The 27,866-nt window shown below is 39.2% G+C and overlaps 4 protein-coding genes across 6 annotated transcripts; 3 read left to right on the plus strand and 1 right to left on the minus strand.

Moving 5' to 3' along the window:
- The first annotated feature begins 232 nt into the window (after positions 1–232).
- pnpo (pyridoxamine 5'-phosphate oxidase) lies at positions 233–4,654 on the plus strand. The gene is made up of 7 exons (XM_044014331.1): positions 233–577; positions 1,054–1,178; positions 1,268–1,367; positions 2,407–2,460; positions 2,549–2,677; positions 2,769–2,839; positions 3,356–4,654. The coding sequence occupies exons 1-7, from the start codon at positions 284–286 to the stop codon at positions 3,519–3,521; spliced, it is 939 nt and encodes a 312-aa protein (XP_043870266.1). The 5' UTR covers positions 233–283; the 3' UTR covers positions 3,522–4,654.
- Positions 4,655–5,076: 422 nt separating this feature from the next.
- On the minus strand, positions 5,077–9,856 carry prr15lb (proline rich 15 like b). Its single transcript, XM_044014332.1, has 2 exons — positions 9,675–9,856; positions 5,077–6,100 (listed from the first exon to the last, which is right to left on the minus strand). The coding sequence occupies exon 2, from the start codon at positions 6,083–6,085 to the stop codon at positions 5,750–5,752; it is 336 nt and encodes a 111-aa protein (XP_043870267.1). The 5' UTR covers positions 6,086–6,100; positions 9,675–9,856; the 3' UTR covers positions 5,077–5,749.
- A 966-nt stretch (positions 9,857–10,822) lies between these two features.
- cdk5rap3 (CDK5 regulatory subunit associated protein 3) lies at positions 10,823–17,132 on the plus strand. The gene is made up of 14 exons (XM_044013083.1): positions 10,823–10,988; positions 11,240–11,285; positions 11,738–11,869; positions 12,539–12,639; positions 12,806–12,854; positions 13,082–13,260; positions 13,698–13,834; positions 14,089–14,233; positions 14,671–14,772; positions 15,322–15,403; positions 15,503–15,591; positions 16,216–16,421; positions 16,608–16,779; positions 16,992–17,132. The coding sequence occupies exons 1-14, from the start codon at positions 10,983–10,985 to the stop codon at positions 17,055–17,057; spliced, it is 1,512 nt and encodes a 503-aa protein (XP_043869018.1). The 5' UTR covers positions 10,823–10,982; the 3' UTR covers positions 17,058–17,132.
- Positions 17,133–17,808: 676 nt separating this feature from the next.
- nfe2l1b (nuclear factor, erythroid 2-like 1b) lies at positions 17,809–27,628 on the plus strand. 3 transcript variants are annotated; one of them, XM_044013644.1, is made up of 6 exons: positions 17,809–18,010; positions 18,994–19,814; positions 20,730–20,951; positions 23,674–23,763; positions 23,896–24,054; positions 24,239–27,628. In XM_044013644.1, exons 2-6 carry the CDS (start codon positions 19,257–19,259, stop codon positions 25,619–25,621), a joined length of 2,412 nt encoding a protein of 803 aa, XP_043869579.1. In that variant the 5' UTR covers positions 17,809–18,010; positions 18,994–19,256; the 3' UTR covers positions 25,622–27,628. The 3 variants fall into 3 exon arrangements, with proteins under 3 accessions (XP_043869579.1, XP_043869581.1, XP_043869580.1); XM_044013645.1 differs by lacking the exon at positions 17,809–18,010 and adding an exon at positions 18,379–18,891; XM_044013646.1 differs by lacking the exon at positions 23,674–23,763.
- Positions 27,629–27,866: the final 238 nt, after the last annotated feature.

The following is a 27,866-nucleotide window of genomic DNA, read 5'->3' on the forward strand; positions in this document are numbered from 1 at the left end:
AGGTCAATGCTTGAGAAACAACTTAAAACCATGAAATTTCACATTAATCTATTTACCACGTGTTTTATTGCATTACATTTGTTTATTTATTTATATAGTTTTAATTGTATGTATTTTTTTTATGTCTCCCATTCTGGATGTCGTAATAACCGAGGGGAACTGAACATAGCATGGCTCATTGAATTGAGACTTATCTATTCCGCTCACACTCTTGCTTTTACCCAAACACAAAGTCTAAACTTGAGGGGAATAAACATATTATTATATTATTATTAAAAAATCTATGCGAATATACTTGCTTAATTCTATATTTAGTTTGGTTACGAAACCAAACATTTGGTTTACGCAAGTGAACGTGCAGTGTTACGTCACGTTCTGGCTGACAAGTATGAGGCGCATACTCAATACGTATGTGGTCAGATATATCAATTTATTTCGGAGAGATCCTGCTGCTTGTATCTCCCGGACTATTGCTCAACGCTGCGTTTTAGCTCCGCGTTTCTGCAGGAGGTCTACGAGTGACAGCACAACAATGGACCTGAGTGACATGAGGAAGGGGTACAAGGGGCGCGAGGAGGTGAGAACATACTGTACAGTGTTTAAATCCAGTGACCTGTGCGTTTAACTGTAAGGTCATGATGATTTTGACCCGATGCTGTAAGGTTTATTTGTGTAACAATCTGACCAGACTATGAACTACAATTGCAGAAACAGCTGGTTGCATGTATTAGTATTGTTGTCATGATTCAGTGAATAAGGCACATTTTGTAATACTCACCCAGGTTGGGAAGCTATATGGTTTAAATTTGACAACATTGCAACAGCATTTTGGTGGTGGTCTGGAAACAGAAACCGGAAACAACAGACTTTAGATCTGTATCTTTTTTTAAAAAAATAAACTAAAAACAAATGCATTCATAAACATGGACACTAGTCTTGTTTCTCCTCAACATAGTTTTGGGCACCTTCCTATATCCACAGAAGAGCTGTTTGAAATGGGTAAACATTATTGGGGAATCAATAATGGCAATTATTGATTCTTTCTGTTCACAGTGCTTTGAAGAGGGTCATCTTGTGTCTTTGGACCCAATCGAGCAGTTTGGAAACTGGTTTGATAAAGCCACAAAGTGTCCTGAAATCGGAGAGGCCAATGCCATGTGTATCGCCACTGCCACAAAGTAACCAATGCCACAACCCAAGATGAGAAGTGCTGGATTTTCTTTCACAGTATTTCAATCTAATAAATGTCCAATTTCCACCTGTTCAGGGATGGACGTCCGTCTGCGCGCATGGTGCTCCTGAAAGGTTACAGCAGCGAAGGGTTCCGCTTCTTTACAAATTACAAGAGCAGAAAAGGCTCTGAACTGGTTTGTAACTTGAGGTTTTCTTTGACCTTGTTCAGACCTGGTATTAAACATCTGTACTGAGTGATTCGGTCACTGTGGACAACTCTTACCTTTTGGTCCTTGAATGCATCCTCACATCTGATCACAAAAACACATTCAGAGGTGGTTTGTGGATGCACATGTGGTCACAGGCGATGTATCTAGGACGCGCGATAATGCCAGTGGTGAACAGTCATATTTAATGATGTCCATATGTGATTGAATCTCCAAGGAAAGATGTTAATATCAGATCTGTGCAGGGCTTTTTTCTCTCTGACCATCTTATAATTACCTCTGCCACTCTCAGTGACCTAATGTCACCATAAAAGTTATTCTTGAGTCAGTTGTAAATATACTTAGTATGTTAGAAATCGGTATTTTAAACACGTTGACATGAAAAGGGCTTTTCTCAAACATGGTTTTGCATTATATTATTGTAATTAGTGTATTTTGGCACTGGAAATTTGGGAAAATGCATTTTTGTTTGAAAAGCACAAAAGTCCCCCTAATATTCATAGTGTATGTTGCAAGTGTTTCCTGCTTCCTCAGACTAAGTTACATTATGTCTGGATTGGAGCTGCAGTGACTAATTATGAGTTCTGCTTGTTGGCTTAGCATTGTTCAGACATCTTCTGGACCAAGTTGTTAATCAAGTAACAAAGAAAATAGGAGGTTAAACAATAATAATTAAAATAATTGTAACAGCTCTGTGTGGTTAGTCAACAGGGGGCTGGTTGTTAAAATGATCAGTGTTCCCTACTTCTGCTTCTCTTGTTCAAACAGTGGACTTTAAATTGTCTTCTCATTCTACACATTCACTTTCACACAATGAATAAAGTTTCACTGCCACATGTGCGAGTTATTGCATTGTGTGGAGCTTGGTATCATGTTGCGTAAGTTTAGTAACTGAGAAAAGGTCAACGACCATATCTTTTTTTGTTTATGCTGACGGGCTGCTGAAGCTGAGCTGATTTTAATTTTTCACTCTGACTTTTTTACTCAGCTGTACTTTTGTTCACAGGACAGTAATCCTTACGCTTCACTGGTCTTCTACTGGGAACCCCTAAACTTACAGGTACAGTAACTTCCTTGTTCCCATCAATTACTCAATACTTATTTGTTTGTTTGTTTTTCAAAGTAAAAGTGTTCATGTTGGTTTTCAGATTCGCATTGAGGGCAATGTGGAGCGGTTTCCCTTTCAAAGCTCTTGCGAATACTTCCATTCCCGACCAAAGAGCAGCCAGATTGGGGCTGTTGTAAGTCAACAAAGCACAACTATTCCAAACAGACAGGTAAGCAGCGCCACTATGTCCGGTTCTGTTACATATGTAATGCATACATACATTTTGATGGCTGGCTGATTCACTGGGCCTTCTCTCTTAGTATCTGCTGCAGAAAAATGCAGATTTGGAAGAGAAATACAAGGACGCAGAAGTGCCTATGCCTGACTATTGGTGAGCATCTCCTGTTCTGCCCAGACCAAGAATAGAAGGTTGCATGTTGGGATTATATTTGATATACTTAAAATATTAGAGCCGATTTGACATATTAATTCTCTGATATCAAGTGTTAATTATGAGAATCAGAGCTGCTGATGTGCAGAGCCACTACTATGCATACACACTTCGATGGTTGTATTTGTACTTTTTATTTCATGATGGTTCTCACACATAAGAAACAAGAGTTTGACCAAAGTTATAGTTAAGTTGAGTTCAGTAAAAAGGAGCCAACTGAAGTGAAATTGAAGTGCGAGACACATGTAGTAAAACGTAGTTATCGGTCTTGTAAATAAAATCAAGTACAACAGTGTAAAAGTAGCAGAAATCATTAAATCCATAATCATTGAGCAGCTATGAAGACATTTACCTACAGATAAAGGTCCAAACAAGGCATTAAATGAAGAAACACTGTCTCAACAACTTACATCAAATAACATATCTATCGGTCCTGTGCCATGCTTACTGAAACAGGGGCGGTTACGTTGTCAAGCCTTTCTCAATCGAGTTTTGGCAGGGCCAGACCAACAGACTTCACGACCGCATCCTGTTCACCAAACGGAAGGAGGGTGAGACTGAGCTGGGAGAGTTTCAGCACGCTGCCGCGGCTGACTGGGTGTATCAGCGACTGGCTCCATGAGAAGCAGCTCTGTCACACACACACACAGGGAAGCACAGAGACACACATCTATAATATGAATATGATCTGCTGTCTTTGTGTGAAAAATCACCATCTTTACCTCACATGACGTAAGTACTAATTTTTAGAGGATGTACCACCCACCTAACATTCAGTGTCGGTGGGTTCTGCTGTGTGTAGGATATGTTAGATGACTTTACGTTTACCATGTGACATTAAATGAAAAATATTGGACTTACACTAAATGCACTGGGTGACACATGAGAGCAAACTCCACATGCTTTAGTTAAATAATGATTGACAATATGTTGGTTATTTATTTAACATTATTGTTGTTGTTTTTGACCTTTTGGACCAGGAAACTGTCTATTTCTTCTGAAATCGCAGTCTGTCGCACCGGCACTCGGCAAACACTCGCGCAACTTTATCGTGTCCAGTTTTCAGTGTTGAGACCTTTTTGTAGGATTGTAATTTCCTAATAATCATCAAGACATTCAAGTGGAAGGAAATACAATCAGTTTTTCTCAAATTTAAAGTCAAACAAATACATGTTGTAGCCACTTTATTAGGTACAGTCGTGCAATCTAATGCAACGTTTTCTGCAGTAGTATTTTCTTAGCATTGAGATCACAGCGATGCACCGTGCTATACTTTTATGTCATGATTCTGACCCACTCTTAAACCTCTTAATATAATGTAAATCTGCTTCAATTACAACTTGAGTTTTGAGTAAAAGTTGCATTCATGTATTTTTAACACCTATAGAAATGAAACAGTATAAACTGTGTAGAGTTGGAATTCACGGCAAAGCGGTTTTATTGCAGTGCAATAGATTTGAGACGTGAAACTAATGATCAGCCAAACACTGTCTTAATTACTATTGCACAGTAAATTTCCTTCCAGACATTTTCTTATGACCATAATATAATTTCTAGGAAATGATGTGTCCAAATAAGTCATGTAGGCCTCACATATGACTACGATTGTATCTGTTTGTGACAATTGATCTAATTGCCTTTATATAATTAGATTAAAAGAGCTGTGATGTAAACTGAGCTAAATGTCAAGTGTACTATGTGTTGTGTACTTAATGAGAATGAGCTTGTTGTTTACCCATTAAAAACTTGAATTAATCCAGTTCTCTTTGGAACTCATTTTGTGGCCAGCAGATGTCAGCAGCACACTGGAACACTTGCGAAATATGAACATATCAAGGACAAACATAGTAGGACAGTTTCGAGTCTAAAGAAGAGATCAGCGGGCTGCCGCAGCCAGAGGACGACTAAAGCGTATTTGTGGTTACTGTGGACAAACAGAAGTTATACAAAATGTAGAAGCACGCCATATGGTATCAAGTGTCAGAGTCTGTTTACAATCACCATGTCAACAAAACCAGCCAGCACAGACTGTAACCTAAAAGACTGATGTCACCGAGAGTAAGACACTGTTACAATTTAAATGATTGATTTGCTATATGTGAAAAACACACTAGCTTCTCTTGAACACATTTAATAAAAACACAAACACATTTTCTTCTTAAGGATTCCAGAAAGGATCATATGAACAGTTTTTTATTTATTGATTTTAATTTAGAAGATCTAAAGTATTAACAATGTCTTTGAGGCAGCCATTACAATCAAGTTTCTATTTGCATTGTTCACAAAAAAATATAATAAAAATGTATTGTGCTTTGGTTGCACAACACACAGACATCTTCATTTGTGCACTGATTGAATACGAGATACAAAGGAAATGTCATTCAAAAGCTCCACATCCATAATATTTAAAAAATAATAATTAATTTACATTAGTGTTGCTTTTCAATCATGAAATATACTTGAGGTTAGACAGACTCTCTGTCCTTCAGTTAAGTTACATTATTTATAGATATAACGTTATTGCTTAGTGTTTAAAAAAACCAAAAAAACAACCTTTGATAAGTCAAATGTCCCTTTTACTTTGTTTAGGCTTCTCTCTTTTTTGGTGACTGTTTAATGCTTGTCTGCTGATATCAGTTGTTTGTATAGGTGTGATTCCATTGGTTACAGTGTTGACTTGGGCGTGGCGCTTGGTTACAAGTGTTTCTCCACCTTGCACATGCTCTGCAGCATGGTTGTGATTGCATGTGTTTCATCCTTCATCAAAGCTCTTTAGAAACGTGACACTGACGTATAACACGGTTGCGATGAGCATGTGCATGTAGGTGTGTATCTTTGGGAGCATGTGCACTATTTATCAGTCTTGTTTTTATGGTTCTCGTCACCGAGGGTATGCTCTCCAAACAGATTTGGGTTCTCAGCCAGCGTGGCGCGGACCTTCTTCTTCTCTTTGAAGCGACCAGAGTGAGAGACCTTGACGTGGCGTCCTTTGGTGGCCGATTTGTCCACAATCTTCTCCAGCCTGACATTGAACTGGCTGTCTATGTGGTCGGGAGGGGAATTATTGCTCGAGTGTTCTTTCTTCCCAGTGTTACTGCCATACTCAGCTGGGATCTCATACAAAACCTTAGGTTCAGACTTCTTCTTGCGTGAGAAGGTCAACTTCCACCAGCTTGGGTCAGCCATCGCACCAACAGAGACCTAACAGACACAGAGCACATGGACATATACTGTTATACAGTATATACATATATATATATATATATATATATATACATATATATATATATATATACCTAGCATGAATATTTCAGGGAACACAAAATACATGATAAATTCTGGCACAACAGTTGTGTTGAATCTTTTTTTAATTCGGGAGAGGAATCGCAGAAACAATAAAATTTACACTTGTACACAATTGCCTGTACATTGCCTTGCATATAGACACATACATGTACCGTATATATACAGCATTGAAAACCAGTATCTGGTCGCGATGCTGCTGCTGCCAACAGAGAAAGAAATGAAAAAAATTGAAATGAACATGAAATATTTGGCAGAGTTCTGAATTGGGATCCCAGACAAAGAAAACAATTGTTTGTGTTAATTGTGTTAAATATGTTCTATACGGTATGCGATATCAGGTTATTCAGCCACATGGACACTTTTTGTGTAATTTTGTTAAAATATTTGTCTGCAACAGCTGTTTAAGAAGTTTCCCTCTCAACTTGTAACTATATTATTCCATTTCATTTCAAATGCTGTGTCTTTGCAACATGCTGGGACAATAACGCAGGTTAAAGGGATGAAGCAGCCAATCTGAACAGCTGTGTAGGGGACTGGGAAACTCTATACATAATATGTCAGGCATGAGGGAACAATTGAAAATGCTCTTTAAATTTAGCTTTAAAACATTCATGATGTGTGCAGCATATCGTAGTGAAATTGGTCTTTTATTGTGGCATCATTCACTCATTGCTGATCAGCAGGTTGCCCTCATTCAAACAAACAAAAGGACACTGTGTGCACCAATCCCTGGAAAGCTGACTGCCACCATGCTAAAGGTGGCTTCTTGTCATGCATGGCACATCTCAATGATTGGGGGGGTGTAACCTAATGGGAGAGGACACCTGACACTCTCAGCTGATAAATTAATGAGCATCTGAACAGTATCGTCTGACTCTCCCATGTGATCTGATATGAAGTCAGACAAAAAGAGACCCTGACCGACGATGAAGAAGCACACTGTTGTCTTAACACTGCCCTTAAAGCTCAGAATCCAGTTGCATAATAATTGAGCAGAGTGAACGGATCTTTGAACTTTTATATGATTTCATCTGAAGCAATTCTCATCTGTTACTGCAAACTGCAATTACAGTTTATTACACCCAGCTGTTCTAATCTCAGTCATACTGCTAAAAATAAATTCCTCTCCAATTAATGATTGACTTTAATGATGGTGAATCATCAGACTTAGATAATTACATATATAAATAAATTTATATATTATATTTTTTGAGTTAAAAGGTCAATGTTAAAGCCTGAGTACTTTGCTCAAAACTATTTCTAAGCATCACGTTTTCCTATTTTGTCTGCAGTTTCCAAGCAGACCCAGACACGAATGATAGATAAGATTAGATAATAAACATCTCGGTTGCAATCATTTTTATGCAAAGATTTGATTGATCCTGATCCCCAGAAGTGTTTTTCTTATACAAAACATTCAATATTTTGATGTTTAGATTGTTGGTTGGCCTCACTGTGTATAAACTTAGTAAAAGCAGAAGAATCATTTAAAAAAGAATTACAGCACAGGCACAAACCATGTTACCTTAAAGCACTTCTGAATTAAGTTGTGAACCTTTGTTGTCCATCTTTGTACATCTATTCTCAAAGCCAAAAATATTTAACGAAACCCATTTTCAAATTATAATTAACAACATTGTCTGTAAATAAGTGACAGTGTGAAAGTTGAAAGTGTGGGGATTTAATCCACAGGTTGTTGTAGATTCTGCATGTGGTGGAAATAATACAGCAGCCACTTCCTGAATTACCTCTACTTTACTTCAGTTGTTCCATCTATTGCTACTTTGCTCCCCCACAGAATGAAATGTTTATTTTTTTACTCTTCATCATTTATTTAACAACTTTGCCTCCAGGTTTGACTTCAGTGTTTGGATAACTGCAGCTGATAAACCTAGTTTAACAAGTTTCACTGAGCCTCTGATTCCGGTTTAATGGGCGCTGACTCATTTTTATCATGAATCACCGACACATAAATAAAGAGTCCATGCCCTTTGCAAAAAAAAAAACAACAACTCGTCTTACTCTTATCTGCACCATGTGATGTTTGGCACCTCGCAAGTGCAACGGTGAGGAGAGAGACAGCGTAGGAGACAATTACCAAGATTTTTGACTGAATGCAAGAACAGGATTGGACCGGTAATGTTCAAAGTGTAATTTGAGAACAAGACGAGCTTTTGTTACATAAGAACCCTTTGGCTTTTTTCTTTCTGTCTTAATGTTACTTCTTGGCTGAGTAATTCACAGGTAACCCAGTCATCACACGCCACAGTGTTTATACCTGAATGATTTCCAGTCAAACTCAAAGTCAAATGTGTCACTCCATAATAAACATTTCCCAGCATTTGCATAGTATTGTGGACATTCCATCAAACTGCAGAATGAAGTATTACTGAGAAAACGTGAGCACCACTTTCACACAATGTAATGTGAAAGAAAAACACATGCCGCACAATATGATCGCATATTTCTTTTAGTGCGCCATGTTTGACTTAGATGTGACCTTTGATACAAAAAGCACTGTTGACACAAAGGAGGCCCTCCATAGATATCTTTAATAAGTTACCATGTATTATGTGATGTGTGGGTGAGCCGCTCCACAGAGTCTCAGAGATCACAGCAAGAAGGGAACACTGTGGCCACAATCGGAAATCACTAACCAGCTGCAGAGACCTTTCAGTGGTACAATGTTTGACCAGGAGAGGACAGGGTGGAGGAGGAGAGGGGGGGAGGGACTCCAAGGGCACCCTACACTGCCTTTATAATTGAGCTGAAGGTTCAGTACACTCTCAGGTTTCATCCTTTGTGCCAGCTTCGCCATTGGCCCATGATGGCAAAGTTGAATGAGTAACCAAAAATAACAACAGAATTATATTTTATAACAATGCTAATTCACATTGCTCCAAGCATAAGTGCTTCTTTTCTTTTTCTTTTTACAAAACCAGACAAACCTGTGACTCACAACCTTAATATTTTACAACTTCATTCATTATTCTAACTTATTCTCACCAGTCAAGCAATGACACCTGTTCATCATGTTGTAGCATATCCACAGCATTTCAGTTCACGGGATTCAGTTTCTGTGTGTTTTAGTTTCTGTGTATCAAAACACGTCAGTTTGCCTCCAAAATAAACAATGGAATATTTTGTAATTCAACTGACTAAACACTCAATGGTAAATCATTGAACAAAAACATTTAATTGCTTCTTGAAATACTTATTAATCATTTAGCAGATATTGTCACAGTTGTCATATCGTGTTACTGTGCGGGGACAGAAATATGTCCTGGTTTCATATGTAAAAAATTTTTGGAAAACACACATTGTGTTGAAATTACAATATCCCAAACAAATACTCTAAAAGATGCCAAAAGATGCTGGATCTATTTTGAAACCAATGTGGCATCTGTCACTGAGTTCATAAAACAAGAGACATAAAATAGCTGTTAAGTGGACAAAGTTGTTTGTCTACCTTGTTGACAGAGAGCTGGCCAAAGGAGTTTCTTTCAGATGTGATCCTACACCGTCATTCTTGCAAGTTCTACACTCCTCAGTCTCTTCTTTCCTCCTCAGGTGTTCATGAACAGGTGTAGCATCTCTTCCTCTATGCCTCTGCTCCCTGAACTTGTCGTTGCATACAGCATTCTAGTAGCACACACCCTTCTCCACACACTCACACACCTAAAGACCGCCCAGCTGATATGTTGCAACCACGTGATTTCAGAGAGACCTTTCTTCAGAATCAGCTTCATACAGGCCAGGTTCCTGGCAGTAATTTGAATTTGGAGGTTGAGCAGCTGAAAAAAAAAACAACTAAATAAATTGTCTTTGCCAATCTCACTTTGAAACCCAGCCTTCTTTTAATAGTCATTTTAGATTCATGTTATCTTTGAGCTTCCAGCCCCAAGTCTGTGTAATCACTTTTTGCTGGACAATGATGTCAGAGGGAGACAGCTGTAGACTTTGTAAGAACATCACAATTACATGAGAGTCCACAGCGTTTTGCATGAGTTCTGCAAAATCACAGACGCTTACTTTGCAAGTTTAGCATCCATTCAAATGATCTGGGATCCCTTGAGAGGCACTGCATCTGCTTCTGTTGGGGTTTATTGGCTGTGTTGAGCCACTTAACTATTGTTTATTTGGGGACGTAACAGATCTGAACATCTTTTCCAAAACCTACTGCCAGTATAGTGGACTGTAACAAAGTGAAAGTACACATTGCACTTGAACTTCACTTGAGTCGTTTCATTCTATGTTAGTTTGTAATATCCATGTATCAATCGATCTATTTCAATTCAATTTCAATTTAAAATTACTTTATTGGCATTGCCAAAATTGTGTAGTGACAAAAGATAAAGTGTGCAAAAAAATACAATTATAAATAAATATGTATATTTAGAGAACAATAAAATAATATCTATTTATCTATCTATCTATCTATCTATCTATTTGTTTGTCTGTCTGTCATGGGCTAAGCTTTAAAGAAACAACATCGCCCTCTCTCGACGAATTCTGTAATTGCATCACCCATATTGACCAATCAGCTTCGGCCTTTAGTAATCTGACTCACGATTGGTCACTGGCATTGACTACGTAACACTGCCTCCGTTTACTGGTTCCGCTTCTTGTAACGTGTCGTAAACACAGGAATCACTACGTCAAAATTAATGTCCGTATGTTGTTGGATATGCACTTTTTTAATGAATCTCGTTCAACATGAAATCATAAACTAAAAGAAGCACCTTTTTTCGTTTTTGCGTCACACGGTGAAGCGATAATGGAGGTAAGCTGGCTGATTGCGGTTTATTATCAACCTGTTAGCCAACGTTAGCTTGCTGTCACACGGTGAGGAGCCAAGTTAAATGAAAAATAAGTAGCACTTGTTCATGTGCGAAGTTAAATTATGTTTTCTGTCAAGCTCGTATGATGTAACAAGTTGTACAAGGATATAACGTTTATTTTAATGCACTTACTAGAGAACAAGGAATACATTGTAAGTCACTCATGATTTGTAATATGTTTTCTCTTCAACAGAACATTCAAAACCTTCCCATTGACATTCAGACCAGCAAGCTTCTGGGTGAGGCAAAAGACACAATGATGAAACGGACTGTTTGTTTTTATTTGACATCCAAAATATCAATAAATGTCTCTGATGTTTGACGTTGCATTACACAGCTGCCACATGGCTGGCTAATAGGGCAGCTGTATGAAGGTGTCCAGGTGTTCCTAATAAAGTGGTTAAACAAACAGATACAAATTAAGTGCAGAATAGATGATACACACTTTATAAAACCTTTCTTTTGGATTTTCTACAACAACAAACGTTAGTCATTCTTTAAATAGCAAAGTATCTCGCCATTAGCTAGGAGTTGGCAAATGTGTATTTTGTGCACATATAACTTTTGATTGAATTTTTGTAATATGTGTAACCACTAACATCAAATGCTATTCAAAAATTATTTGTAAAAAAATTAAATAAAAAAAAAAGCAGCACAATAACTCATGATGTATAAACTCCTGTGTCCACAGACTGGCTGCTGGATCGACGTCATTGTAATGTCAAGTGGCAAAATGCAGTGAAAACAATCCGAGAGAAGATCAATGCTGCCATCCAGGACATGCCAGAGAATAAGGAGATTACACAGCTTCTGTCTGGTTCCTGTAAGTCCCTCATGTCCATACTGTCATTATTCATAACTAATAGTTTATTTTTATCAAACAGAAATGAGCAGTTTTGAAGATATTTCCAGAACAACTGAAAAACACACAAATAACAATTTGTTCTATATCTTAAATCTTACACTTTCTTTTTTTTTAACTTTTTATTACATTTCTCATGTCACATAAAATATAGATGCTGTCTTATGTTTGCCATTACACTTATGTATAAAGCAGACATGCATTTGTCCAGGTCAAACTACAATTTAGGGAACACCATGAAAATCTTTTGCAAGACAACAGATAGAAAGAATAATTTTAACATATTGGTGACTCTTTGAGGATTTGAAATCAAGCATTTTGTATCGTTAAATGATCTTGCAAAATGATTTTTGTTTAAATATCATCCGACAAACACAAGCTTAGTATTTGCTGAGGTATTATCTGGAGCCAGGTCACTTTGTACTTTGTCTTGTAACAAAATAAGCATTTTTTCCCCTATGTGACTCATAGAAGACTAATTACATTCTAGACCAAGATACCTTTACTGCTGTGTAAGCATTACCCCTCAACTGTATTCATTCAAGATATTTTAATTATATATAAAAAATAAATTGATTGTGTAAACATATGCAAGTAATAATCCAATATTTTGTTTTGCTTCATTGATAGACATTCACTACTTTCACTGCTTGAGGATAGTTGAGTTACTGAAGGGAACAGAGGCTTCCTCCAAGAACATCTTTGGCAGATATTCATCTCAAAGGATGAAGGTGAGAGGTGGCAAACAAGCTTTTGTTGTCTGCCACAGCATGTCACTCCTAATTAGTTTCTTAAACAAAGTGGTCTGAAGAAAAATGTCATTAATGTTCTTCTGTTTTTAAAACTAAGCAATCTTAAGATCTGGATTAGAATTGTTGTTTGTTTTTGACTGTACAGGACTGGCAGGAGATTGTGACCCTTTATGAGGCAGATAATATCTACTTGGGTAAGTCAATATAATGTGAAAATAAAGGAAACCCAAATATGCCAACTTGTAAATACACTTTCTTTCTATTCCGTAGATTAGAAAACTCACACCTCTACAGTTGTTGTAGAGATCTACGCATTCTTTTTGCATAATGGTATTCGTCTAGTTGAACAAAGTAATTGAATGTACAGAATTATTTAATAACTTCTTTTTTCTTTTTTTTTTATGAATGTCTGTGTACACAGCGGAGGTGGCCAGCTTGCTGATTCGCAATGTGAGCTATGAAGGACCGGCTCTGAGGAAGCAGCTAGCCAGAGCCCAGCAGCTGCAGCAGGAGCTGAGCAGGCGGGAAGTCGAGTGCCAAAGCTCAGCTGCAGATCTGAGGGAACGATACTACGTTGCCTGCAAACAGTATGGCATCAAAGTAAGTAGATAAGCAAACATATTTACACTATCATATAAATATGTGGAAATGCATACACTGCAATATCATACATTTTAGTAGCTGAAATACACTATATGAAGAGTATTCGGCCACACCAGTATTGATTGAAACTGATTGAAACACCAGGTGTTTCAATCAGGCTTTGGGCCAAATCCATTATCAAGCATGCCAAGACATTTTGAACAATGCTTCCAACTTTGTGGCAGTTTGAAGAAGGCCCTTTTTTAAGTAAGTACTAAAAAGGACATGGTGCTGTTTTAGTTGCAAAAGGGGGACTTGCTCCATATTAAAGTATTGTATTTGGAAATGTTTAATATGTCATTGCAGTCCCGTGGTCAGGTGTCTGAATACTTTTGTCCATGTAGTGTATACGAGTCGCATGCTGAGTGGTAAGACTTAACTTTTTCTTCTGCCAGGGAGAAAATGTGGCCCGTGAGCTTCAGGCTCTGGTTAAAGATTTGCCTTCAGTTCTTGAGGAAGTTGGGAAGGACGCAGCAAAATTAGAAGAGCAAATCCAACTTTATATTGCTTTCACAAACTTTGTATGTAACTGGTGAGTATACAATTAAAAAGCCATCACCGTTTCTGTCTCTCTACAATTCTGTTTCCTTTATTTTATCTGGCTTGCACTGAGAGGTTCAGTATCGCATGAAATAAATGCTATTTTATTTAACAACCATTGATTGCAAATGTAATTCTTAGTGTAAATACATAAAGAAAAGTGTGTACACTGTAAAACCATGGGAATGTTTTTTTTCATTTCCTTCTGGGTTATTCATGTATTTTCACCTCCCCTGTTACTCGCAGGTCTGATCCAGTCTTGCCCGCTCTGACATTTACACAGAAGAGAGGAAACGCAACATTTTATGAGTGGAGAACAGGGAGTGTGCCCACTGTGGTTGAGAGGCCAGTTGTGGAGGATGCTTCTCCTGAGACACTCAATGAGGATACGGTTAGTTTTACTGTATATTAAGCATTAATTTGGGTCATAATTACAATTACATACTCTGTTAGAGCCAAGGTCATGAAGTTGACATTTTTGGTATGTTATTGATCCCTGTAGGGAAATTCCTCTGCATTTAACCCATCATCTTCTATTAGAGGATGAATTAGGAGCAGTGGGCAGCCACTGAGCAGGGCCCGGGGAGCAGTGGGTGTTGGGTACTGCTCAGTGGCTGCCCACTGCTTTTACCTTTTGCCCAGCCTTTTGACCTGGGAGGGATTCGAACTGGCAACTGGTTACATGCCCAGTTCCCTTTCCACTTGTCTATGGGCTGCCAAATGTTTGTAACCTATAAACTTATTGTTTTCTTACTTTATAAATTCTTCAATTTTATTTTATATTCATATTACTTTCATGTTTTTTGTTCTTTTTAAAACCTGCTTTAGATTGACTGGGGCGACTTTGGCAAAGGAGCAGATGCTGTGGATTCTGCCATCACTGTTGAGGATGGTATAGACTGGGGTATCAGTCTGGAGCCAAATTCTGAGGTATGAGATGCCTCTCTTTTTTAATATTATATACATTGTCATTGTTGACCTTTTATATTATTCAAATATTTATATGTAAACATGATGATAAATGAATTACATTTATTTACATTAATTACAAAAGAAGAAAAAAATAAATGTACATGATCGCAGAAAGTACACATTATTGTACAAAGTGCAGAGAGTGGTATTGAGTCCTTTGTTGATTATGTGGGGGTGGGAGGGGCAGTGGTTTGTGGCTGTTAAGTAGTCTTATGGTGTGGGGGTTGAAACTATCTTTCAGCCTTGATGTCCTACAGTTCACTCTCTTGTATCATCTGCCCGACGTCAGGAGTGTGAAGGGGTGGTGCTGGGGGTGTGTGGGGTGGGTCTTTGATGGTATTGTGGCCCTTCTGAGGATGGAGGGTAGGGTCAATTTTGTGATCCACTGTGCTGTTTTAATAGCTATCTGTAAGCGTAATATATTACAAGTAATATGTTTGGGTCTTTGTATGTCTGAAAAAATGTTAACTACTACCCAAATATGTTAATATCTGTCCCCCCCAACAGGACACTGGTGCAGGCACCATCGATTGGGGTGACAGTGAAGCTGTTCCCATAGAAATCGAAATTGTAGATGTGGGTACAGGCTGTGAGTATTTAAAAATCTGATCATTATGCCTCCAGTTAAACTTGTTCATGTTCAGCTGTTGAATTTCTGTTTGCTAAAGATGAGTGCATCACCTTGTAGGTCCTGAGGGTGTGGCAAGAGGAGAGGATGCTTTAAGTTTGCTGGAAAACTCTCAGTCCCGCAGTCAGTTCATTGATGAGCTCATGGAGGTACAAATGTATTTATTATTTTCAAATTCTCCTCTGAAATTAAGGTCATAGGCCCTGTTCAGACCTGTTTTTACGTCCACCCTGCGTCATCAAATCACATGTGGACAGCTCTGAGTAGAAGGGTAAACTCACCCAGTATTAACTGAGCATCTCTATGCCACTTGCCCAGCACCAAACATTATGCTGGATTCACACCAGATGCATGTGACTCAATGTCTGCATTGATAAGCGCCTCCTTTTCATTGTCAACTAGTTGTGGTTTTGTACAGTGAGCTGCACCAGATTCACAGCTAAAATAGAAAGTGAAAATTATTTCTCACAGTTTCAAGCCTATGTTCCTTTCAAGCCGCACGTTCCTGTTTAAAAGTAAAAGTTTATTGCAAAAAATGTGCTCCGCTTCATGTAGAAGAGTTCTGGCATTTAGTTGAGCTGGTCTGCACTGCTACAGTCACGTACTGCACATGCATCCAGTTTTAACCTGGCGTTAGACAAAATGTTTGTGACCTCCCGGTCAGAGATGGAGCATTTTTATTGTATTTTATTCTTGTGCTAGTATTTGAGTGAAGTGACAGATTAGTATATCTATCCCCAAAAAAGTGACAGTGGTTTTATATGTTGGTGTAGCTGGAAGTGTTCCTAACCCAGCGCATCAGTGAGATGGGAGAAGAGGGAGACGTGGTGTCTATTAGCCAGTTCCAGCTGGCTCCTTCTATCATCCAAGGCCAGACCCATGAGCACATCCAGAAGATGCTGGCTGAAGTGCAGGACCTTCTGGGCAGGCTCACCTCTCTCCGCATGCAGCATCTGTTTATGATCCAGGCCTCGCCTCGGTACGCTGCAGTCACTGATGTTCATGGCATCAAGTTTTAAACATTTGTCATTGTGCATAACTTCTAAGTTACTAAGTTACTTTAACAATGCAGAAATACAACATGCACAATTAGGGGAAAATCATTGCTTAACTACTCATTGTGATGTACTTTTTGTCATTATTTATATAAAATGTGTATTCTTAGGTATGTTGAACGTGTGTCAGAGGTGCTGAGACAGAAGCTGAAGCAGGCAGACATTTTGGTTCTGAAAGGTGCTACAATGGCTGAGAAGAGGCAGGAAGCCCTAGAGGAGCAGTCGAGACTGGAGCCTCGTGTCGACCTGCTGGCAGGGTGCACCCGAGAACTCCAAAAACTGGTATTGGATTACTGTTTAAATTTATGTTCACAGGATGAATCTTGCAGAGTTTAGCAAATGTGAGGAGGTAGACTTAGATTCTGCAAATGTCAGCCACAGTTAATTACATTTTGGGTAATAAGAGTTGAGGATCAGATGGAATCAATTATAATTAACACTGTATATGTTACATCCTTGCTATTATAGCTAACTGTGAACTTTGTTTTTTACAGATTGAAGCAGACATTTCAAAGCGATACCACAACAGGCCTGTCAATCTGATGGGCGTTAATATATAGTGAGTTTCTCAGACTCTCACAAGAAATATTTTGTCATGAGCTACAAGGAGAAATAAAAGTGGAATTTAATGTTGAGCCTTTGTGTTCCGTACATTTTCTTTAAATAAAATAGCATTTGACATTTTACAAATCATATAAAGCTTTTAAACAGAATGACATGGACATGGAGACAGGAGCAGAAATTGATAAATATCTTAAAAGACAAAAGAACAAACCAAAGATAACAGGAGCTGATGCAAGAAGTATAACCCAAAAAAAACAGTGATGGTGATGAGTCAGTGACCTCATCACCAACCTCCAATTACTTATACTGAATAAAAGCAAATATCAAAAACCACACATTGACTACAATCAACATGTTTTAGCAATGCATTCATTTTTATACTTCCATTATTTCCTAATAATTTCCTCAAGATTGTTTTAAAGACCCATGTAGCTTTAAAGTCACAGGCAAAACAAGAGTAAATGTGTATTTGTCCTTATCCTGGATAAGGATGTTGTATTCTGACCCACATAGTGGAATATGTGCTAAAAAATATAGGCACATTTGATGTTGATCAATGTACAGTGGAGACGACTTTCATGTACTTTTACTTCTGTGCATTCAGTGAACTTCAACAGACTGCATGAATTAGTTCGATTAAAATATATACATTAGAAAGTAACAGTAAATGGCCTTTATTGTTGATTTTAAAGGTGTATCCTGTATGTTGAGAACAGCTGATGAAAGCTTGCCACTAGAATATTCTACGCATGCCCAGTGTGGAAGCGTGTTTTGGTGTCAAGCGGCGCAGCTAGGCTAGCCGGGCCAGCTAGCAAATCTGCAAGTCACGGTGGGCCATTTGCTGAGGAAAGGCTGAATGTGACAGCATTGTGGAAGTTTTCATGAAACGGGGCTTTAATACAGATCGTAGCGGATTGCGGATTTGGGGGCATGAAGAGACAATCCATACGTAAGTATCAAATAAAGAGCTTTACAATTAACTAATGCATTACAAAACGAAGCATGTCACAGCAGTGAGTACTGGCATTGGTCAGCGTTTGCAGACCCAAGGGTTTATGAACAGGGTTTGTGTGTGAATGAGTGGAAGCGTGTGTTGTTTTAACTTACTTTTCAAAGTAGCTTTAATTGTTACGGTAGTTAGCCACAAGCAAGCTAATGGGGCTAGCGCTGTATAAATGCCTCGAGTTCCAATAGTAATTCAGTTTTCCGTGAGGTCCCACCCATGCTGTATTTCTATTCGCTGGCGCTTGCTGGAGTCATGTGTCATCATCGCGTTTGATGTTTGTGAATGGCTAAATTGACTGTCAGTCATCTCTTTACAACTTGTTGCCAGGGAGATTGTTTGATGCTAGTAGAGGTACCTGTCACTTTTTAGATTAAAACGAGATGCAAGTTTATTTGCCAATATGGCGACACGTCTTATCATTGATGGCAAGCCTACGATACGTGTGAAATGTCTGCAACCGGGTTCTCAAACACATAAAAGCCCTGGAGCTCACGGCGTAACCGATGGAGAGGAGGGAGGGACCGTGCTCGCCACCTTACGTTGTCGTCGATGCGTGTGCAAGCCAGCCCAGCGAGCTTTCTCGACTCCCTCATTCACCTTCAACAGCGCCCACAAGAAGTAGCCGTCCTGTCAAGGGTGGGAGATGCCTGCTCAAGCTGTGTGGTCGTCATGTCTACTCTGCTGATTTGCCAGTAATGAAACGGCATTGCGCTGGTGCGAGCCGACATCACTTGTCTATACTTGGGAGGATGGAGTGGTTGCAGTTGGCTAGCTAGTCCTGATTCTTCCCTAATTTTATCTTCACGTGCTTGATGCAGTTTTAGGTAGGAAAGACTTCCTGTGTGTGTCTGAAAGCTGCGTGATTGTTGTGTAGAAATGTCGTTTGCAGTTGAGCAATAAAAACTGTAATTTCTCACTTTTGCTAGGAGTGGGAGGATGAAATCCTGATGAAGAACACAGCTGTGAGCACTGACTGGACTCAGGCAGAAGTGGAAACCAAGCCTTGGAATCTTATTTGCATTTTAAACGTACAAAACCCTGGTGAACACCCTGTCCCCTTACTACTTTAACCCACTTTTTATGTTCATGTATCCTTCTTCCTCGTTAAGTACAGAAGTATTGACCCAAGGAACTTGGCCCCATTTTTGTTTTTTGTTTTTCCTTTCACCTTTTGTTCCTTTGTAAAGAAATGCTTTACCTGAAAAAGTACTTCACAGAGGGCCTGATTCAGTTCACCATCCTTCTGAGTCTGATCGGGGTGCGAGTGGACGTTGACAGCTATTTAAGCAATCAGTTTCCCCCACTGAGAGAGATCATCCTGGGCCCTAGCTCAGCCTACACCCAGACACAGTTTCACAACCTGCGCAACACGCTGGACGGCTATGGCATCCATCCAAAGAGTGTGGACCTGGACCATTTCTTCACCACTAGACGACTATTAAACCAGGTGCGTCAGCTGGATCGCCTTTCTGTGCCCAGTACTGAGCTCAATACCTGGCTTGTGCATCGTGACTCTGAGACAGTGGTGTCCGCCAGCAGCCAGTCCAGCCCCAGCATCACCCTGGACAATGGGGCCGGCCTAGAGGACGTAAACAACCCTGACGCTACCCCGGCCATGAGGGGAGGAAGTGGAGCACCTGAATCTACATACAACCTGAACACAGCGGACAGCAGCCTGGGTGCTGTGGCTTTGGAGGGCAACCAGGAGCAGGGAAGCAGGGATGGCAACGACGACCTCACAAAAGAGGTACTGCACCTGGGGAACATCTACCTCAAGGAGGAGGCTAAAACCTCCCTTTTTACATTTGCTCAAAGTTAATGTTGTCAAAGGTCATTTTAATATGTATACGTGTTAAAATAGACCCAACACTTTAGAAATTAATTGTTACTTGATAGGTCAGTTTTAATGGCCTGAATTGTGACAACTACTCCTTTTGGATAAACATCTTATTCAGACACGTCCAGGGTTGGCATTTGGTGTTCATTGAAGATACATTAGGAGATTAATTGATCGATTTTATTGTTTTCAGCATGTGCTTTCATCACAATTTTGGCCAAATCAGCATAAAAGACAAATTATAAACCCAAATCACATGTTGATGTCTTCCCTGGTCCACACCCCTGGTATCTGTGACAGATATTTTTAGTCGAACCACTTGAGTCACATTTACTACAGCTGTGATTCTGCCACATTTAAAGTTGTCATCTGAGTGCGATGTTTAAATTTACAGCAAGGAGACATTTTCCTTTATGTGCACTCTCAGAGCAGCAAGTATAGCTATTCTATTTTTTTTTTTATCTGTGCAGTAGTTTATTATGGTTGGTGATGATTCTTTTTATTTTAATTTTTTCTAACTTCATGGAAAAGCTCTATCAATAGCTCAGGGGTCACACTGATATATCTTTCTGATCACATGATAACCACCATGCTTAAATGTTTATGTCATGGTTGCATCATCTGACCATATTTCTGTTACATGATCTGCCTCGTTCTCATTACAAAATCACCCCTCAGATCATCAGATTAGATAGACCAACTAGTTTGAATTTCATTTACCCATTGTCACAATATGATTTTACATTGTCTATAAAGAATCTGGTTATTAAAGTAACATTTCTCTGTACAGGGCCATTTTTCAATGGTTGCTATGTGTTTTTCTAGGACATTGACTTGATTGACATCCTATGGCGACAGGACATTGACCTTGGTGCGGGAAGAGAAGTGTTCAACTACAGCAACCGTCAGAAAGAGAGTGAGGAGGAGAAGCCCAGCATACAGGAGAACAAAGACAGGAATGAGGAACAAGAGAGCTGGAGGAATGGAGTCAACCTACAAGGGCCTCAGCCAGTAGATGGGGAGACTGGAGAGAGTATTCCAGAGCAGGTTTGTAGACTGTGATCTTTTTAAATATCTGTATTTTATTGTTTGTTGTTTTGTACAGCACTTGGTAACTGAGCTTTAAAAACTGTTATTTAAATAAAGCATTTCTTACTGAGTTAATAGAATCTCATGTCCAGTGTTGTGTCCAGTGGAAGGTGGATGTATGTGCCTTGATACTTGATTAATGGCAGCTGGGAGCTGATGGCTGGTTCCAGGTCGTCTTCCGACTTTGTGACCCCACAAGAATCAGTGTTACTAAATTGTAATGATTAAAAGGGTGGCTAAGTGTTTAAAATTGGGTTTCAAATCATGTAAAAATCAGCAACAGTCTCTGCTTTGAAAAGCTTGGGTGTGTCCACTGGAAGAGCCAAACACACACACACACACACACACACACACACACACATATGCTTTAGTAGTATGCTTCATGCTCCAGAAGTAAACGCAGCGCTGGTTTAGCTACAGTCCTCTCTCTGTCTGCGTCTGTTAATTGAAAGGAGCCTTTTCTTTTTGTTCTTGTTCTGCATTTATTTTATTTTTTACAAATAGCACTGTTGCCTTGCAACAAAAAGACTCAGGTTTGCGATCTGAAGTTTCCATGTGTGGGTTCTCTCCACTTGGACTTATACTTAAAATATTCGTTAACTGAAATAAAATATAAAAACGGCCAACTGACTGAAAGTGTATTGTGTGTTTACGAAACTAAAACAAACTAAAATTGTAGCGTCGTCTTTGTAAATTTATTTCATACACAAACCTGTGGGTTCATATGAAGTGTATTTATTTTTTTCTCTGCTGGCAATTTTGTTGTATTTTCATTCATAATAAAATGTTTTAAATTTGTTTTTGTTTACAATGTTGGATATAAGGCTATGCAAGTGAATCAAACCTCTATTCTATGGGTTTATTGTTTTGTTTTTTTAATTTTGCTCATGTTTTTCCTCAGATTGAGACTCCTGGCTCACAAGCAGTGGGATTTGTCTCATGAGTGTTATTTAATATTATTTACGTTATGTTCGTGTATCTTAGTTTGTTGACTATTTGATTTTTGCCTGGCAAACTAACTGCATCCAACCTCAGCAGTATGATGTACGTTTTGAACTTGAAGCTAATTTCTTGTAGACTGTTATATTACGTTATAAAACTAAACAAAATGTAAGCATTTACAAAAACTAAAAACTAGCAAACCCGCTCTTAAAACCAATTAACAAGAACCAATTAGAGCTGCAACTAACAACTATTTTCATTATTGATTAATCTTTAGGTTATTTTCACGATTATTCGAGTAATCGCTTGGTCCATAAAATGTCAGAAAAAATGTTGATCAGTGTTTGTCAAACTGGGGAATAATGAGGTTCTCAAGTGATTCATGTTTAATGAATGAGTCTTTGTTATATGGAGCAAAATAACAAAAAAAATATTCACATTTAAGAAGCTAAAACAGTCAGAAATCCTGTTCTCATCATGAAAGTGTCAACCCTATTAATCGATTATCAAAATAATTAACGATTAATTTTAGTAATTGATTAATAATCATTAAAATTTCAGTTCTATAGAACTCATTTGAAAAAAACAAAAAGTCAAAACTAATGAAAAATCCCAAACTATTATGACCCTGGACCACAGTCCAAAAGGTGAATTCGGACACTGTAAATTGACTGAATGGTTGTTCATCTCTGGGCTGTTGACATGTCCAGTGTGAACCCTGCCGTTCACATGGATGCCAGAGATCCTCTGCATGTTTTTGCATCCAGCAAAGACGTGTTTTTGAGACGGTGATATTTTAGTTGTAGCTAGCAACGCAAAGGTAGTAGTTTAAAAGCAGGTGCATTTACTCACAAGTGTATCGCTGTTAAAAGGGCACTGAGGTTTTTTATTGGGAGGATTTATGCTCAGTGGCTACAGTGTGTCTGAGCAGAATGTTGTCGTAATATGTGAAGAGGAGAATCTCTGCGTTTGCTGTATGTGAACTTTGACATCCTCCACATAAAAACACAGGAATCTCTCAGACACCGAGCGATCCACATGCCGTACACATTATTTGATGTTTGTTGTCAAAATGCATCCTGTGAGTTATAGCAAATGTTTGCCTGTTTTTTTGGGTTTTTTTTAATAATACATGCTTTTTTTCACAAAACATTTTTGATAAATTCTAATGGTGATGTTTTAATTAATGATTTAACCAGGATTGTTTAGTCCAGGCCTGAAAGTGGAAAGGACATTTACAGGAAATATAGAACAAGGGTTCCCCAAAATAGCTCCTCTGTCTTTATAAGTGTATTGATGTAGTATAGCCATACGTGTAACATTATACACCTGTGGTATATGTTGTAGCTGCTCCTATATAAAAAGTTAAAGTATAATGTAAGTGACCACACAACATCTGTCCTCCCATTATGTTATTCTGTAACATCCTCTTTTTTATCACTTTTAACATACAGTGCAATCTTATACATACAGTCTTTTGAGGATGCTTTTATGTCTATTATAAAAAAAAAATACAAGCATGACTTAACTAGTGTGTTTTCAGAGCTGATTTCATATTGCCTTCCGTATGTCTGCATTATTTTGTAGGTTGTATTTAAAAAGAATAAAATACTGTCAGCACATAATATGGCTGCAAGTCATTGTAAAAATTCAGAGTGAACACAGTTCAATCTAGAAACAGCTACACCTTAAAATAACTAGTATAATATTAATACACAACATTTGTGCTTTTATTTAGCTCCCAGGTCTTGGCTCACAGACTTCACTGTCTCTACAAGAATGTTTGAGGCTACTGGAGGCCACCTTCCCATTTGGAGAAGAATCTGAGGTTAGAACGTAAAATTAGCCGTTTTACATTAAATGCAGGTATTGTGAAGGGTGACATTACTATAGTATTTATTGTGGGGGAAAACAACAGTGAAGTTATTAGTGTGTTTATTCACGTGAAGTTCTTCTTCAGTTTCCAGCCCCGGCTGTCACCAGAGAAATAGCGGTTTCCAGTGAAGAAGTTCCTTCTACATCTCAGGGCCTTCCTCTGGCACCATCACTGCCTGCAGCAGTGCCACAGTTGGACCTTGAGCAGCAGTGGCAAGACATAATGGCGATCATGGAGCTGCAAGTATGTGCCTTCGTTTTGAATTAAAATCTTAAAACAAAACAGAAATTATACAAACATTACCTCTGTTAAAGTCAAATAATTTGACCTAAATTCATAATTTACCTGTTGGAAGAATGAAATATAAAGATCATAATAATTTTACAATATGTGTAGATTTCACTAATCTACATCTTCCTGTTTGAAGGCAATGGAAGTGAACAACAGTTCGCTCTCCACCAACTCCACTAGTGATAGTGGGACAAGTGGGACAACTGAGTCAAGCCCATCGGGAAACTTTGGAATTCCTACACGCTCAATGCCAATAAACCAGGATGTCAGCCTTCACCAGGCCTCCCTCCCCAGCTGCAGCCAAGACTTTACCCAGATTTTCACCCCCCAGTTGGACTCTGTCAGCATCACGCCAAGAACCACCATGGTCAGACTGTCCTCCACCAACTCCACCAACATCAACTCCACATTTGGATCCACTAACTTGACTGGGATCTTGTTCCCGCCACACACAAACAGTTCCAGTAACAACGTCACATCCACACCTATTCTGCCTGATCCGTTTAGCACCTTGTTGGAAGAGTCCATGCTTGATGAAATTAGCTTGTTGGACCTTGCCATGGAGGAGGGCTTCAGCCAGGCCCAAGCTTCCCAGTTGGAAGAAGAGCTTGATTCAGATTCTGGTCTTTCCCTCGACTCTAGCCACAGCCCAGCCTCACCAAGCAGCTCCGAGACATCCTGCTCCTCTGCGGCTTCATCCTCCTCAACATCTGCAACTTTCTCAGAGGAAGGAGCCGTGGGATACAGCACTGACTCGGAGGTAGCCACCGTGGAGACAGAAGAAGGTGCTGTTGGTGGTCACCAGCCTGGGTACAGTAAACTCTGTCGCATGAGCTATCAGGACCCTTCCCAGTTCCACAGCTTGCCTCAGCTCGACAGCATCAGCCACAATCATACTTACAACCTGCCGCTTTCCTCTGCTTTCACAGAGCACCCAGAGCTCGCCATATCAGCCGGGAAGAAAACGGTCCGCGACAAGCAGAGTTCAAAGCTTCAGCCTGCTCACGACTTTTTCGATAAGCACGCCAGCCGTGACGAACGCCGGGCCCGGTCCATGAAAATTCCCTTCTCCAATGAAAAGATAATCAACTTGCCTGTTGAAGAGTTCAATGAGCTTCTTGCCAAGCACCACCTGAGTGAACCTCAGCTTGCTCTCATCCGTGACATCCGCAGGCGTGGCAAGAACAAAATGGCAGCCCAGAACTGCCGCAAGCGCAAACTGGACGCCATCATAAACCTGGAGCAGGGTGTCCAAGACCTGAGGCGCGACAAGGCCCGTCTACTGAAAGAGAAGATGGAGTTCATTCGCTCCATCCGGCAGATGAAGCAGAAAATGCAAAGTCTTTACCAGGAGGTGTTCACTCAGCTACGAGATGAGGAGGGCCGGCCCTATTCTCCCACCGAGTACTCGCTCCAGTACAGCACTGATGGCAGCGTGCTAATCATGCCCCGCAGCCTGAGCGCGGCTGCTGAGCAGAACCGTAAGCCAGAGAAAAAACAGAAAGACAAAAAGAAGTGAGAGGGACAAACTGCTCTTTATTCTATCACTTTGCTAAATCAGTAAGAAAGATTTCTGCAGATGCAAGAGAGATGTCCTTTTTTTTCCCTTTCAGAAGATTATGGTGAGTAGAAGAATGGCATTGTTGACTTCTCTTCCTGCATTAGTTTCTCCCTTTTCATTCTGTTCCTCCATTTATTTTCCTGGAAAAACTTTGAAACAGAAGTAGCTCTTCGTTTGAGGGCATACGTTGTTTAGATGGGGGAGGGAGACGATAAGCGAGGAAGATGAGGATATAAAAGGACATAAAATGAGCTATTAGGAAAATTTTAGCTGCTCTTGATCCTTTTGCACCAAACCACTGAGGATGGAGAGTGTTTGTAGTTTAAAAGAAGAAAAGTGTAAGGAAAAGAACGGTCATCGTGGATGGTTGGAGGACCTATGCACTGAAGGTTTTAAAGGACGGACAGATTACATCCCACCCTGGAGACTTTTAGTGATTTTCATAGTCACTGAAGCTTTTAAGTTACAAATCTTCAGGCGAAGAACAGCATCGATGGTTGGAGTTAAGATACCAAAGGTTTTATGAGGCTTGATCTCGATACATCTTAAATGCTTACATGCTACACTCTAATGCTGAGGGTTTGCATCACAGAGTCCAGTGTTTGAGACAGATACAGAGTGGCATCCAAGTCCAGAGGCCCTAAAGAAGTTGGGTTTGATATGTGGGAGGTGGATGTTGAGACAAGAAAAGTCAGAGGCTGTGTTCTTGGGTCGGCCATTGCTTACAAAGAGGCCTCGAGGTGAAGTCCTACAAGAGGGGAGGCGAAGGATGTTTTAGAGAGGAGGCACACTGTGTTGCAAAAATGTATCAAGTTTCTTATAAATTATACATAGCACTGTAATTTGTCTTTAAAAGGCTTGGCTGTATGCATTTTGCCGTGTCTATTGCTAGTCCTTTGCCGCAGGTTTAAATATGAGAGCTGCGTTAAGGAAGGCTCTTGGTAACTGTTCATAATCTGTAGTATAAGCAAGGTTATAGGTCCAGCCACATCTGCTTCTACATAAATCTACATCCTCTAAGTTGATTTAAAAAGTTGACACACACACACACACACACACACCGCCTGTGGTCAACATAAAGAAAAGTTCAAGTTATTGTGATGAGCCAGGAATTCCAGAGAGTACTGTATGTTCACCACCAACTCTAGGCTGTTGGACACTAAAGCAATGGATTTGGTTTTTCATTGGATGCCCAATTTTGAGCATTAACTTGAAAACGGGCTCAGTTAATGCTGTGGTGTAGCGATATCCCTTTTAAGAAAACTTATTTGCCAATGACAGCCAACAGAAAGCCACGTGAGGCAATTTTTAACTGCTGTAAAGCAAGTCCTTTTGTGTTGATAACAAAGTGAGCCAAGTTGTTGTGTGAGATAAGTTATTTGAATGTGTGAAATGACAGTGAGTGTTGTGGCCACTTTGAGTTGAATGCCTTTATTTCACTATTTCATTATCTACACTTTAAAAGGTTTTTGAGAACTGAGGGGAAATGTTCTCAAAGTAGAAGTGCTATTACTTGTCTATTTGAATGACGTTTGTCAGTATATGTGTTACATTACCCTCTGTAAAAGAAAAAAAAGCAGGTCACTTGTTGCAATTGAGATAGGAATCGGGCTAGAATATTTGTAAGAGGCAGAACAGAACATACGATGTCCAAAAAATTGTTTTTGAAAGGAGAAATGTTTTCATTAAATGTGATTTTCAGGCATGAAACTCTGGTTAACATTCACTTCAGTGTAACCCAGTACAACACCAACTATTTAATAATGCTACTACTTAGTGCACTGTTTTTGTCTGTCTTGTTATGTAAATATTTTCATGTTTGTTTGTCACGATTTATGAAATATGTCAAATGTCTCCATTACAGTTTCACCCTCTGCTTTGAGTTTGGATGTAGTTCCTTGTTTTGAGATATTTGCTGGCAATCAAATATTGTTTTTATTGATTAATAAAGTGTCTTTATTTTCACCCGTGACTCTTGTGTTCCAGTTGTCATGACTGGTATTTTTCACTGGAAAACAGGTGCTCGGTCCAGAATATAACTATTTAATATCTCAAGCAGGAAGTGCAGGCTTCTTAAATGTAAAAATCTTACTTGAGTCACAGTGAATTTAATATTTGTGTACTTTTTTTGACCAAACATTGGCTGATCATCTTGAAAATTGATTGCAATAGTTGCAGCCCTGTGAGTAATAAGCTCCTCTTA

The sequence above is a fragment of the Solea senegalensis genome, linkage group LG18 (assembly GCF_019176455.1).
Source record: "Solea senegalensis isolate Sse05_10M linkage group LG18, IFAPA_SoseM_1, whole genome shotgun sequence".
NCBI classification, from domain to species: Eukaryota; Metazoa; Chordata; class Actinopteri; order Pleuronectiformes; family Soleidae; genus Solea; species Solea senegalensis.

Bases quoted from the DNA above. Each gene is read 5' to 3' on its own strand.
- prr15lb (XM_044014332.1), bottom strand. From the start codon at position 6,085: ATGGCTGACCCAAGCTGGTGGAAGTTGACCTTCTCACGCAAGAAGAAG.
- nfe2l1b (XM_044013644.1), top strand. From the start codon at position 19,257: ATGCTTTACCTGAAAAAGTACTTCACAGAGGGCCTGATTCAGTTCACC. The intron at 23,764-23,895 runs GTTAGAACGTAA...GTTCTTCTTCAG, and splicing joins CATTTGGAGAAGAATCTGAG to TTTCCAGCCCCGGCTGTCAC. The intron at 24,055-24,238 runs GTATGTGCCTTC...TCCTGTTTGAAG, and splicing joins TGGCGATCATGGAGCTGCAA to GCAATGGAAGTGAACAACAG.
- cdk5rap3 (XM_044013083.1), top strand. The intron at 15,404-15,502 runs GTGAGTATTTAA...ATCACCTTGTAG, and splicing joins TGTAGATGTGGGTACAGGCT to GTCCTGAGGGTGTGGCAAGA. The intron at 16,780-16,991 runs GTATTGGATTAC...TGTTTTTTACAG, and splicing joins CCCGAGAACTCCAAAAACTG to ATTGAAGCAGACATTTCAAA.
- pnpo (XM_044014331.1), top strand. From the start codon at position 284: ATGCGAATATACTTGCTTAATTCTATATTTAGTTTGGTTACGAAACCA. The intron at 578-1,053 runs GTGAGAACATAC...TTCTGTTCACAG, and splicing joins GGTACAAGGGGCGCGAGGAG to TGCTTTGAAGAGGGTCATCT. The intron at 1,179-1,267 runs GTAACCAATGCC...CCACCTGTTCAG, and splicing joins TGTATCGCCACTGCCACAAA to GGATGGACGTCCGTCTGCGC.